The sequence below is a fragment of the Rhipicephalus microplus genome, chromosome 8 (genome assembly GCF_043290135.1).
Source record: "Rhipicephalus microplus isolate Deutch F79 chromosome 8, USDA_Rmic, whole genome shotgun sequence".
NCBI classification, from domain to species: domain Eukaryota; kingdom Metazoa; phylum Arthropoda; class Arachnida; order Ixodida; family Ixodidae; genus Rhipicephalus; species Rhipicephalus microplus.
In genome coordinates this window covers 19,372,654-19,386,344 of record NC_134707.1, presented here as the reverse complement: position 1 = coordinate 19,386,344, position 13,691 = coordinate 19,372,654, and the positions used below count along the sequence as shown (strand labels likewise).

The 13,691-nt window shown below is 45.0% G+C and overlaps 2 protein-coding genes across 2 annotated transcripts in view; one reads left to right on the top strand and one right to left on the bottom strand.

Annotated features, from left to right (window-relative positions):
• Positions 1–13,691, top strand: part of LOC119165235 (cytoglobin-1) — a 137,293-nt gene that overhangs the window by 36,617 nt on the left and 86,985 nt on the right. The gene's annotated exons all lie outside the window — the stretch shown is intronic.
• Positions 5,343–13,099, bottom strand: LOC142768848 (uncharacterized). The gene is made up of 6 exons (XM_075871223.1): positions 12,906–13,099; positions 11,777–11,948; positions 10,236–10,348; positions 6,815–6,850; positions 5,665–5,730; positions 5,343–5,512 (listed from the first exon to the last, which is right to left on the bottom strand). Exons 2-6 carry the CDS (start codon positions 11,847–11,849, stop codon positions 5,417–5,419), a joined length of 384 nt encoding a protein of 127 aa, XP_075727338.1. The 5' UTR covers positions 11,850–11,948; positions 12,906–13,099; the 3' UTR covers positions 5,343–5,416.

Sequence of the window (13,691 nt, the reverse complement as noted above, 5' to 3'; positions counted from 1 at the left end):
CAAAAACTTGAGCGGGAAGATGTTGGACAGAACCACACGATACAGCGGGCTCACACATTACGGACTCACGCAGGTTTTCAGTGTTGCAAGCAAACGCCTGCTGCCATACGAGGACCGTGAAGAGGAATCCGAATTTTTCCATGCTCACGAGGAGAGACGCCTTCAAAGGGCTCCTTTCCGAGAGTGTATGCTCTATATACTTTCAAGCTTTGTCAGCTGTCAGAACATCATCACATCTTTGCGTTTCACTCGCTAAGTAGTGTAATACGATTGATTATGAACAGCCTAGTGTTCTTCCATTTCAACGTTACCCAGGACAGCATCCGGCGGTAAAATGCTCTCGCTTTGATAGTTTGTAGATTCAGTTGAATCAACTGCAATGCCAAAGCAGTGTAAAGAAGGGGCATGTTCGGCAGTTCATCAAAAAAAGGCCACTTAATGGCGTCTGATTCGATGCACTTCAGCTAAGAGCAAGTTGCCGGACGAAATGCTCTGGTAGGCTAGTTCATCTATCGTGCTAAGTTTGAACAGTGCGACTGAACGTAGACAGAGAAGAACACGCACAAAAACACGGGCAGTGTCCAAGCATGGTGTATATATTATGTGTGCGTGTTCTTTGTCTACTTTGAGTCGCACTGTTCAAACTAAGCAGTTTCCTGAACCATGACCACTTAAATATACATGAAAATAACGTACAACTTACTTTCATCAGACAGCTGCCTAGCCAGTTTCATCCAGGTTTGTCGTTTTTTGGATGAGGGATACCATTTTTCACTGCTGCAAGGCTTTTCCAATTTACGTGCTAATCTTTTATCACAACATTTGCAAGAAGAAAACTTTCCTGCTTTCCAAGTGTAAGTTGTACGTGGACGTGAGGCAGGGTTGGAGGGAGACGAGGAGGAAGAAGAGGATAGAAATGAAGAAGATGGCTGACACCTCAGCCTAGTACTGTGTACTATTACAAATTGGCGCAGCCGCGTATACTTTCTGTGGGGACATACTAGATGTGGGTGGACTTCACCATTGGAGCGAATCAATGCGGTGGCATCCGGATCTTGAATGCAACGCATCAACATGAAAAGGAACTATCTCTTCCGGAAGCAGTGAGCACTGACGCATTTGTTTCCTATATAAGCACTGAAAGGAAGCTCACTCCAGACCATTTACTTGCTAAAAGAACGGTGAGGATCAACATTAAACTTCAGGATTGTGAGAATTTCGTGCTGACTTCAATAAGAAACGACGCGAAGCCTGCTACCGCTGCTTCGCCTGACAGTTCTGTCGAGCTACTCAACAAGTTTCTTGAACTGCACCAAGAACAGAATAGGCAGCAAAATAATTTAATGCGCTTGCTTGTAAACGCGACGGAAAGATTAAGCAGACCGAGTCGCGAACACGTGAAGCCAGACATGTTTGACGGAGTGTCTAGTAGTCCCGAGTCCTGGCTCACGTTTTACGAGTATGCATGCAATGAAAACTACTGGCACAGCGACGAAGATAAAGTGAAAAACATGCGACTATTCCTATCGGGCATAGCAAAGAGTTGGTACGAATAACGTCTCAACGCTCACAGCAACAAACCATGGATAGAGTGGAAAGCAAGCTTTCTGAGCTCCTTCAGCGAGAACAAGGTGTTGCTATGAGACAAAGCAATCACGTTCAAATAACTGTCTGGATCTACACTCAACTATTTTTATGAGAAAAGGCGCTTGCTACAGCTGGCGGACTCATCTTTGCCTGAGACGTCTGTGGTTCCGCTTATCATTCATGGTTTAAGTCCGGACCTCCAGAAGCAAATACAAGTGCGAAGACCCAAGACGGTAGAAGAACTTCTGCAGGGAATGCGAGACCTCTACCTCCAGGACTTATGAACCCAGCGTCAACCGATGACACTTGCTGCAAGGAATACCGGGGCCACACGAGCTGAGGAACGACGCCCGCATGCAAGCTGGAGACCTACTGCAACACCCGTATCCTTTTTGACCACCCAGGGAGGCTCAGACCATGGCGAAGAGCTAGAGGATGTAACAATAAACTAAATAGAGAGGGTCTCGGCCTCCACCTGACGACATCAAGAGAAGCTGTTTATTTGTCTCATACAAGTCTATTGTACATATCTGTTTTTGTGGATGGAAAGGAACGGAGTGCACTAGTTGACAGTGGAGCAAGCGTCATAATTATTAACGCAAATATTGTTGAGAGGGCGAAAGTAAAAGAGGGAAGACCAGTAGAAGTACACGGATAAGATGGAAGACAAGATGTCCACGATAAATGGACTTGTATAACCATATCGTGTCTCGGCAACACAGTCACTGTGCAAGCACTGGTAGTCGACGGAGTTCCGTATGAACTACTGCTTTCACGTCCAGCCATCAGTGCACTTCGCCTTAATGTCTACTGGACAGGCTAAATTACCACAGAAGAAAAGCGCCGCGCTATCAACGCTGCAGTTTCGCCTTCAAGGACTCCGCGGAAACCATCGTCAGGTGAAGATGTTAGGACGCTTTACCCGGAATCGCTGTGCCTGAATGGATATCCTACAGCAACTACGAAGTTTGAGGTTCCATTCCAGCTCAGTGATACGACGGTGGTGAGAAAAAATCCCTATAATATGTCACGAGAGAAAAAAGTGTGGCTTCAGAACGAGGTTCAAAAGATGTTGGACGCGCAGATTATCCGTCCATCCACGTCTACGTTCGCTTTACCCATCGCTATTGCACCAAAGGAAGATGAAAGTCTTCGACTCTGCTTGAACTACAGACAAATTAATGCGCAGACTGAGCCTTTCCTGTTTCCTATGCCACGTATCGACTCTATCATAGATGACACGGGTGGCTTCAGAGTTTTCTCGCGCATTGACCTATGTAAAGGATTTTGGCAAGTTCCGATTTCTGAAAAGTGCAAGAAATATTGTGCCTTCATCACGCCCTTTGACATTATGAGTATAACCGACTTCTATTTGGATGGAAGAACTCACCCGCTTGGTTCCAGAAAATGATGAACGACGTCTTGCGACCGTTTATCGAGAAGTTTTGTAACGTCTACATAGACGATATAATAGTATACTCCCGCAACGAGGAAGAGCACTCAAACCATCTGGCTAGTGTACTTCAAGCACTTTGTGACGCCGAGCTCAAAATTAATGACAAGAAGAGTGAGTTTTTCCGAAGTGGTGTTTCTTGGAAGAGTATTTGACGGCCAAACCAAGACAACAAAACAGGAATCAGTCGAACGAATCGCAAAAATGCAGAAGCCATATGACTTTCACTCTTTGCGGGTATTTCTGGGTCTTGCAGGGCATTTCCTGCCATTCATTAGAGATTATGCGACAAAAACCAAATGCCTCACAAAAGTGACTAAGAAGAATGTGTCATTTAAGTGGACAGCAGAGTGTGAATCTGTTTATCACAGCCTTGTGACCATTATTTCATCGGATCCGGTCCCGACTCTTCCAGACTTCAAGTTGCCCTTTGAACTGAACACCGATGCTTCTTATTATGGCACAGGCGCAGTGCTTTACCAGAGAGATACCGACTCTCCACGGAGCCGTCAACAGAGGGTCGTCGGGTACTATTCGTACACCTTTTCGAAAACTCAACTGAATTACACGACAGCAAAGAAGGAAGCCTTGGCAGTCTTAATGGCCGTACACTATTTGAGACCTTGCCTGGATGGCAGGAGCTTCAAGCTTTTTACGGATCACCAAGCCTTAACGTATATCCTTAACCTCGCCGATCCTCGAGGAAAAATTGCTAGGTGGGTGAGTGAACTCCAGCAGTTTACTTTCATGGTCCACCACAGGCCTGGAGAACACCTCAAGGACGCAGATGCGCTCTCAAGACTTGCGGTAATTCCTGATTATAAAAATGTCAACGCAACATTGTTGTGGGAGGGAACTGAAGAACTTGAGTTTCATAACGGAAAGTTCACAGTCCCAGAAACAATGGTGCCACGAATTTCGGAGCTCTATCACGACTCCCCGCACTCAGGTGGACATGACGACTTTTGGAGGACATATCACAAGATTCGTCAGCGTTTCCAGTGGAAACACATGAAAGAGGACATTCAACGGTATACTCAGTCTTGTCATGAATGTCAAGTTCACAAAGACAAGTACCTTCAGAAAACAGACGAGATGGTTTTGCCTCAACATTCCGACGTACCATTTGAAGTCATTCATCTGGATTTCGCAGAGCTCAAGAAGAAGGCTGCAGGAGTAAGAAGAACGCAGTCTTTCCTAGCGGCAATAGACCAGTGCACAAGAATAGTGGCTGCACGGCCGGGAAGGGAAGACGCGAATTGTGTGATCGCTCTTTTTATTCGAGAGATGTTCAAGAATACGAAAATAGTAATATCAGACAATGGGCCAGCGTTACTCAGTCAGCATTTGCAAGATTGGGCGAAGGAACGAGGAGTTGTATTGCGACGCTGCGCTCCGTACCATCCTGCAGGAAATGGCATGGCTGAAAGAATCATTCGGGATTTGAAGCAGTTCGTTTCAATGTATCCAGGTTTTCAGGGTGGATGGCAGTGCTGCTTAGAGGCAGCTGTCGCTCATCACAATCGGTTGCACACTGCGAGCATCGGCTGTAGCCCATATTTTGCAGCTTTCGGAAAGGTACCAGTGCTTCCTGCTGATCAAGAACTTTGCATTACATACCACGTGCAATTGTGCGAAAAACGAAAAACTTCCGAAGCCTACCAGCGATACCAGGAAAGTATGAAGAGGTACTTTCACCGTCGCCACAACACGCGGATACCTCGGATACAACTGAACGATCTGGTGCTTGTCAGAAAAGGCCTTCCCGGCACAAAGCAGATGTATATGGGACCTTATCACGTGGTGCAGATCGCAGTGCAACATGACGTCCTCAATAGGGTCGGTTACACCAACGATGATGGTGTGCTGGAGTTTGCGACCATTGGAAACGTTTTTATGTATCACCCCAGGAGGGATGAGTCTACAAAGAGGGGGAGTGTACGTGGACGTGAGGCAGGGTTGGAGGGAGACGAGGAGGGAGAAGAGGTTAGAAATGAAGAAGATGGCTGACACCCCAGCCTAGTACTGTGCATTATTACATAAGTGTGCACTGAAAAATACTTGTGTAAGTGTACACTTAAAAAACGACAATCGGACTTCGTTCTGTGAGACTATCGCTTGTTGAGCGCGAACATGCTGAAAGTCTGAAGGCACAAAAGCTAGTCGTTTTAAGTTTGTTCCCGATTTGCAGCACGTCGCCAAACTGTACAGCATATTCAGTTCGGCAACACAATGGGTAATGATATGGTTGTCATGTTACTGATTCTCGCAGATTACATTGACCAAATCAATTGAACAAATGTCTTCTCAGCTGGCAGTTGCTTTATTGATAGCGACCTGTCCAAGAGCTTATGTTTCCAAGGAACCACTATGTTGTCAGCCGAATTTCATTGCTTCTTTGTTGAACACATTTAGAGCATCATCAGCTACTTCCCAGGGAACCTCCATAAGCTTCTTTTCTTCTATGCACTTCTGAAAAAGAAACCTTTGTGATCGTTGCAGTCGAGGTACATAAACCGGTCGCATTATTTGGAATCCTTGAAGTTCTAACTAAACAAAAAAGTATGGGTACATGTTTAAGCTTGGCCGTAAGGAAGAGTGTGAGAAACCTTGACTCATCTTACCATCAGATCAGCAAATCTGTCCGCATATTCAGCGGCAACTTTAACTTCCGTGTAGATGGCTCCACTCTGGCAGGAATCAAGCAAGAATCAAGATATAGCCGCATGGCTTTTACGACCACAAAATGAACGGAGCATAGCCCTCATTTGCACCCAAGTCTAATTTTGTGCCGAGGCAAATGTTGCATATATTGAACGTGATTCACATTTTTCACTATATTCCGTTTTTTTGTTGTTGTTGTTGTTATTTGTTGTTGGTTGTTGTTGTTGTTGGTTGTTGTTGTTGGTTGTTGTTGTTGGTTGTTGTTGGTTGTTGTTGTTGTTGTTGGTTGTTGTTGTTGTTGTTGGTTGTTGTTGGTGTTGTTGTTGGTGTTGTTGTTGGTGTTGTTGTAGGTTGTTGTTGTTGGTTGTTGTTGTTGTTGTTGGTGTTGTTGTTGGTGTTGTTGTTGGTTGTTGTTGTTGGTTGTTGTTGTTGGTTGTTGTTGTTGTTGGTTGTTGTTGGTTGTTGTTGTTGGTTGTTGTTGTTGTTGGTTGTTGTTGGTTGTTGTTGTTGTTGTTGTTGTTGTTGTTGTTGTTGTTGTTGTTGTTGTTGTTGTTGTTGTTGTTGTTGTTGTTGTTGTTGTTGTTTACGCGAGGCTCCAAGACGTTAGGATCACATGCTTGGAATCGGGCATGCTTAAGCGTACACGAGTGAAGAGCGGCGTTTGCACTGTTTTACACCTTTGACTACTTAGACTACAACAATTGTAAAGTTTTACGAACAAACATGCTTGAAACATCCTAAACGTTCCTCTGTACACTCACATGTAATTTTTTACGTATAGCGCAACTCTAGCGATCGTTCGCTGTGGTAGAATACTCTTCAAACTTAATTTTTTGAATACAAATGACTCTGGGGTAGAATCGATGTTAGAGTACATGGTTAGCCCCCTGGGCCGCAATTTTTTGTCGTGACGCTCACCACAGCCACTCAGCGCTGTTATGCCTAACACATCAACATGACGTCACAGAATTCGTTCAAGTTTTATTTTGAGCCAATTTATTTCCTTATCTGCTGTTAAAAAAATATGAAGCTACAGCTTCTTTCGTGAAATATAACGCATGACTGCTAAGTTCTCTTGACAAAAAAAAACAGGCAAAAAGCGTTCTTTACCATGTTCCGCATTTGATCACTGACACAATCAGCCACCTGTAAAGCAAAAAGGTTTCGTGAAATCCACTTTTCTTCACTCAAGACGCCACAGTGCTTGCATGGGTTAAAAAGGATACCGAACAAAGTTTTACCTGTGGAACTACTTAGACGTCCGGCTTTTTGTTTATTGCGCATTGTGTTGTCGTCTCTCTTACGTCCCTGTCTGTTAGCACTCAGTATGTCCTCGAGTTTGTTTGTCCGTCTGATATGGCGCGATCACGCTCATGGTATGGCCCTCAATACAGCCCGTAACAAGGATAGAAAGTCTCAAACATGGGATGAAACGAACGAACGAGATCTCAAATAATATAATTAACGAAAACTTCAGTACGCTTCCCTCAACTTGAATACCCTTCCTCTATCTGGTCCCTCACCAAAAATACCTGACCGATATATTGGAATGAGTTCACAACAGGGCAAGCCGCCTTATTTCTAATGATTACTGCTATCAGTGTCTAGCAGCAACGACCTTGCAGCGACGTTGTTTAGCTATAGTTCTCGTACGTTGCTACTAGCCATCAATTTTGTAGCGATGGGCTAGCAGCAGCGGGCTGCAAGAATGGGTACCACCAACACGCTGAACGAGCGAATGCTCCTCACCTGTAGGCGCTGCGTCACTACGTGATTACATCTGACAGCGGAAACAACGTAATGGAACTAGCTGCAAACGACGCGTACCTTTACAGCCGTAACGAGCAGGTCGTCGATAAAGCGCTGGAAAATGCAGCACCCATGTCACGCACCGAGTTTGGGAATCCGCCAAACAGGATGCAAGTCGTGCCGGGGAAACCCTACATGCTTATCTCAAACATTGCAGTCACTGGCGCTTTAGCAAGCGGAGGAGGGAGAACTGAACGAACGAATATCACTCCATGCCCTGCCAACACTTCTTCAGGTTTCAGAGACGTGGAGCTAAATCACGTTTCCACGACCGAGATTTCCACCCGAATTGAAATAATTGGTAGAGAAACTGGTAGACACGACCTCTATAACAGACAAAGTTTAGCGCGAAGGGATGAATTTAAATCATTTTTTTTTCAAACTGCCACGCCTAGTTGCCACGTCGTGGTCTGAACGAGGTAATACTTAACGTAACCAGAAATGGGTGGGACAACAGTGCCAGCCGTCATCCACGTTTCTCAACTCACTCTGCTACCACACCGATCTATAGAACCACTCATAACGGTAACACCTGCTAACCATGTTTAGTAGGACTAGCAACAACTTACAACTAACAATGCTCCCTGGTGGGTTGAAGCTACTAAAGGGTGGGGCACGTCTCAGGTCTTTTGTGGAAGAGTGAGAACAGGATGCAGTCCTCTTTTCCCACGTCCTTTACCGCCTCCTGAACATCACTTTTCTTTTTCACCCCTATACCCGCCCCCTTCGCACCTTCTTATCCTTAACTTTCTCAGCAGCATATTCCTTCGCCGCTCCCTTCCTTTATTACGTAGTCAAGGCTATGCTAGACATTACTTGTACGGCGGGATGACATACCTGGCTATGCTGTTATCTACCTTCTCCTGTCCTCCTCACTTTCGCTACCCTTTCTCACCAACTTTCTACACTTTACGACACATGGCTCTGTTATAGATGGCAATGCTGTACGTGATTCTGCTGCGAGTTGCGAAACGACGACATGAAACGACGTGGGATGGGAGACATGAGAGAACGGTCGGGGCCTCTAAATTCATCATCAGCAATCCTGACTACGCCCACTGAAGGACAAATGCTTCTCCCACGTTCCGCCAGTCAACTCAATCTTGGGCTTGCTGCTGCCACTTTATGGCCGCAAACTTCCTATTGTCATCTGCCCACCTAACTTTCAGACTCCCTCTCACTCGCCTGACTTGTCTGAGAATCCAGTCGGTTACCCTTAATAACCAGCTTTTATCCTGCCTACGCCCCACGTGTCCGGCCCATGACAATTTCTTCTTGATTTCGACTATGATATCCTTAACTCCTGTTTGTTCCTTGACCCACTCTGCTTCCTTCTTGTCTATTAAGGTTACTCCTATCGTTTTCGTTTCTATCGCTCGCTGCGTCATCGTCAATTTAAGCTAAGCCCTCTTTCTAAGCCTCCAGGTTTCTGCTCCGTATATAAGTACCGGCAAGATGCAGCTGTTATTTACCTTTCTCTAGAGCAATAGTGGCCATCGATCAGTCATGATTTTATAATGCTTGCTGAATGGGCTCCACCCTATTCTTACTCATCTTGTTATTTCAATCTTGTGTTTTGATTCCGTATTTCGTGCATAAAATTTCAAAATAAAGTAGTAATAAAAACTGCAGTAAGGAGAAGATGGAATTTAGCGGTGAAAAAAAAATCTGTCAATAGAGGTTGGCTCGGCACAACCCTTCTTTACGGATTTTTCCATGAGAAAAGGGTAGGTATTTTATAGAGGCGAGGCATGTATACGTGCCAGTTTCGGTATCTTCTCTTCTACAACCGCCTTGCAGGCGTTTACTGCTTTGCAATACTCGACGAAAGCCTGTGGGGAAGAAAACGTGGAATTGTCACATGAGCTCAAGTTGACATTGACGAAATTCACGAGACATGTTTGATGTCCATGTAGGCGTAGTCGTCAACTACAGTCAGTCACAATTGCAGAAGCCTCTGACATTTCCTGTCTACATTTCTTCTGTACTAATGCTGAATAAAGAATCAAATTAAACTGAATTGAAAAAAGAAACACATGCACGAAAGTCTGCACCAATGGGCTCGTACACCAGGCGCACCTCATGGCACGGGGGGAAAATGACTCCGCCTTCGTAGAACACAGCTGACTGTGTATGAGTGGCATTACTTCTTTTGTAACGGAGGCGATTGGCTGCTGCTCCTCCGTCATCTGGGCGGGTTTTCTTTAGCCCTTATGCATAGTTTAAGCTCATTGTGTCAAATAGAAAGTGTAAGAAGTACATTGTGCTTTTTTTAATGCCTGTGGCTGCCCTGATTGTCCGATTTTCTGTATTAACGAGGGCCTAACGAAGGAATTCTTACTTTGTACAGTTGGCTCTAAGAACGGGCCCATATACGTTTTCTGAGAGAATGGGCGAAAAAAATAGACGGGAAGGGGGGGGGGGGGGGGGGGCTCTACAATATTTCTGTTTTAATGCGTAGGTTTGTATCTGCTCGTGAATGAAAATTTTAAATGTTGATGTAGGGTGAGCGGTAGGGCCTAGAATTCTCCTCCTCCCGCCTACCAACCCTTTCAACGCCAATGTCTCACCAACACTTCCACACAACTCACCGGATCCGCATCCTCGAAGTAGGCCAATGTAGCTCTTTCACAAACCCAGCCTGTTACATTGTCTGCACACATATTGTGTGTCTCGAAGTGTGCTTCATGTCCAAATCAGTTATTCGTGCAAAGTTACTTACCCTTCTCGCGGCTCGGGGCTTCACTGTTTTCGCCAATGCCGCAAGTCCAGCACCACACATTTTCAACATTTGGTCAACGAGATATTTTGCTTTACGGAGTCTTGTTCTATCACCTGTAAAGATCAGATCGAAAATCTTTATTAAGCACCACGCGAATCAGCTGTAATAGCCTGGAACCCGTCCAGGCTGTGGCCAAGGTAGGTTGGCCAATCGCTGCTTTTTTTGGTCACTTCACGAGCCGGAGTTGGTGCTCTAGGTCCGAGCTGATCAGCGCAGGCTCGCAGCTGAAGTAGACGCTGTCACTTTTTCGAAAGTGCATGACTGTTATTCTGCATGATACCTGGACGTTTCTGCAGGACGTCACCTTTAGTGGCTCTAGAGACACTATGTGTGCGCTTTGGCTGTCGCGTATAAATCTGTTACTGGTTTACTTGGTATGCTGTTTCCAAAGAATATTTAGATGGCAAACGCCCGGAACATTCAAAGACGCACACAGCCACCAAGCACATAGACGAGCGCTGCACACGTCTGGTGTCTGGGTGTGTGAGTGCGTGAATGTGTCAAGTGTTTACGCTCTAATACTTTTTTGAACGAATACGGGTATAATGCGGTGCCTACGAGGTTAGTGAGGACAGGACTCGGCTTGAATAGCGTAGTCTCTGTTAAATATATATTTTCAATTCAACTTAGTTAAAGGTTGTGACGCAATTCTGTGTGATTTGCGTCAGCTATAATGGTCGACTTCTTACTCCAACACATGTACACGCCTGCAAATGCATTGTTGAGATCGTGGGGCTGTCGGGGATCAGCCAGTTCTGATGTGGGAATCTTATCTTCTATCTAAGTCAGTTTTTCTTTAACGTTGCCGCATTTCATCGCTGCTTTTCATTGTTTCAGTCAGTGATCGTGGTTGCTTCCTGTAGGTAGCGAAGCATCATGCTTCTCAGCACGCGAATGTACAAGTCCGGTAACCGGTGTGAAGCAAGGAAATAAGTTGGGAGAGAACATTCCGTAACGCCACAGCAATAAATAAATTAATAATGGAGTAATTCTCAAAGACCAGCAAGCTGGTATGTATACATCGTAATAATTTGTTTTAGCGCATACTGACAAAGAGGGGGAACGGTAGCAACGATACTATCAAATGAAGGCTTTATTCAGCAGAGGAATAGCTCCGGACACGGTACCTACGACGGTGCTCATCGGCAGCGGGCGACAGTGTCGATATACATGTTTTTTTTTCTTTACTGAACAAAGCATTCCCTTGGTATAGTAGCGCTAGTGTCGTTTCCTCTCTTTGACCGTGTGTCAGTCTGTGCTATAAACGTTATGACGATGCAAATAATATATGATTGAATTATTGGATGAATCAATGAATGAATGAACGAATAAGTAAAGACATAACTAGAATTAGCAGGTCAAACATGTCCACGCCATGCTTTGCTTCCAACCTTTATCGAATAGAAGGGCTTCTGATTCCTTTTTATACGTGAAGTAACTGTCACCTAATGTCACAAATGTATGACGGTGTCGCTACTTACGCGGAGTCTCGGTGTTGCAAGTGAATGTTTGCTGCCATACGAGAACCAGCAGCAAGAATCCGAGCTTGGCCATTCAGGAGGTAGGAGATTATATGGTTCGAAGAACTGCTTCCAAAAGACCACTCGCTCGCACAGCAATGTCACCCAAGAAGCTTCAAATCCCAGCCCGTGTCTGCGTATTGAAACAACTCAAGCAGCCTCTAGCAATAACCTAAAGCATTTTCGTTAATATAGCTAATGGTTCAAGGTGTTTTGTTGTTTCTCGAAAGTTGGATCGAGGCGACAAAAACCAGGATACGTTAGAACACACCCTAGTGGATATACTGTAATTTGCGCGCCACAGGAGCGTAAGAGAAAATATCTTATCTAAACGTATCGTGCACGTTACTTGTGCTAATCGTAAAACAAAAGAAGCGATCAATATGTGAGCCTAAAGTGGTCATCAGTTTAGTTTGACTCAGTGTGACATCACTAAGTGCCGACGGACAGCATTACGTTTTGTTGGTACGGGATGGGCCATCCTCCAACTTCTCTTTCAATATACCATAGCAGCATGACCATATTTTTACGTTTATATATTTATGTCTGCCAAGTCTCATTATGAATTGTCGCCACCTCATCAAAAAGTATTCATCTGCATTTGCCATGACGGCTAAGCCAGTGCCCTGCCAACCTCTGTTCTTCCCTCACGTGAGTGAGCATTGTGTATGCGCAGTCTTTTTGTTACGTGCAGCAAAAGAAGCTTATATATCTTTCTTAGTTGTATCCTATCGATTCTTCATCGGGACTTATTCCATCCTAGTTTGACACCATTGACGAAATGTCATAGCCACAGCGCTGGCCTAGCAGTTATGATGCCTCACCGTGGACTCGAAGGTCACGGAATTGAATCCGAGCCCCAGACACACTGTGAGGCACCAGTGTGGTTAGATTTCACGGCACGTTGAAGAACCCCAGGTGCATGGTTAAAATTCCCCCAAGTTGTCCACTACAGTCATATTGCGGTTTTGAGATGTAAAATCTTAGCAATTATGAGAAATACTGACAAATACGGCAACCAGCAACACAAAAACTTTGCTACAACAATAATCTTCACCTTTCACTAGCCATCATTACACTTAATACGCACCCTATTGACCAGCAGATATAAAGTGTTCCTCCCGGCCACAGTCTTGCAAAATCAACGTCTAACCAGAGTAAGCGATCACCACTTCGACGTTACAAGTAGAGCCAACAAATGTTAGACTTTCTCGATTCTTCCTGAGATTACATCAACCCAAAGGAGCCTTAGCGACTAGATACAAATAACATTTACTCCGTTACAGGCGCTTCTTCTTTTCATGCTCCATCGCATGCTAAATTGTCTCCGTGCGTCCGCTTCCCCCCTGTTTAAATATAAACGTAGGCTCGACTGCAAATAACAGAACCTGCTGATGAAACAAAACTCGACGGAACAAAAAACGAGGCTCCTGGCCTCGCGAGTTTTGTCGAATCAGTTGCCAAATGATGTGCGAGACGCTTCGTTTGTATGTGACGTTGTGTAGTCTCGATATTACCGGTTTTGCAATGGTACGAAATTCTAGCGCGAGGCCAGCTCTGACTTCTCCATTCAGCTGCACATGCTACTGATTTACAATACCTCACGATTTACAATACCTCACGATACCTAAAAACGTGACAAGCCGAGAGGAATGCACACGCCTAGTTCAATCATCAAAAGCATCCGTGTCTTGGAGGAAAAAATTTAGAGTCACGCTTCAAAGCATACGAAGAAGTTTTTCGGTGTTACCCCGCCGCGGTTATCTAGTGGCTAAGGTACTCGGCTGCTGACCCGCAGGTCGCGGGTTCGAATTCCGGCTGCAGTGGCTGCAATTTTGATGGAGGCGGAAATGTTGTAGGCCCGTGTGGTCAGATT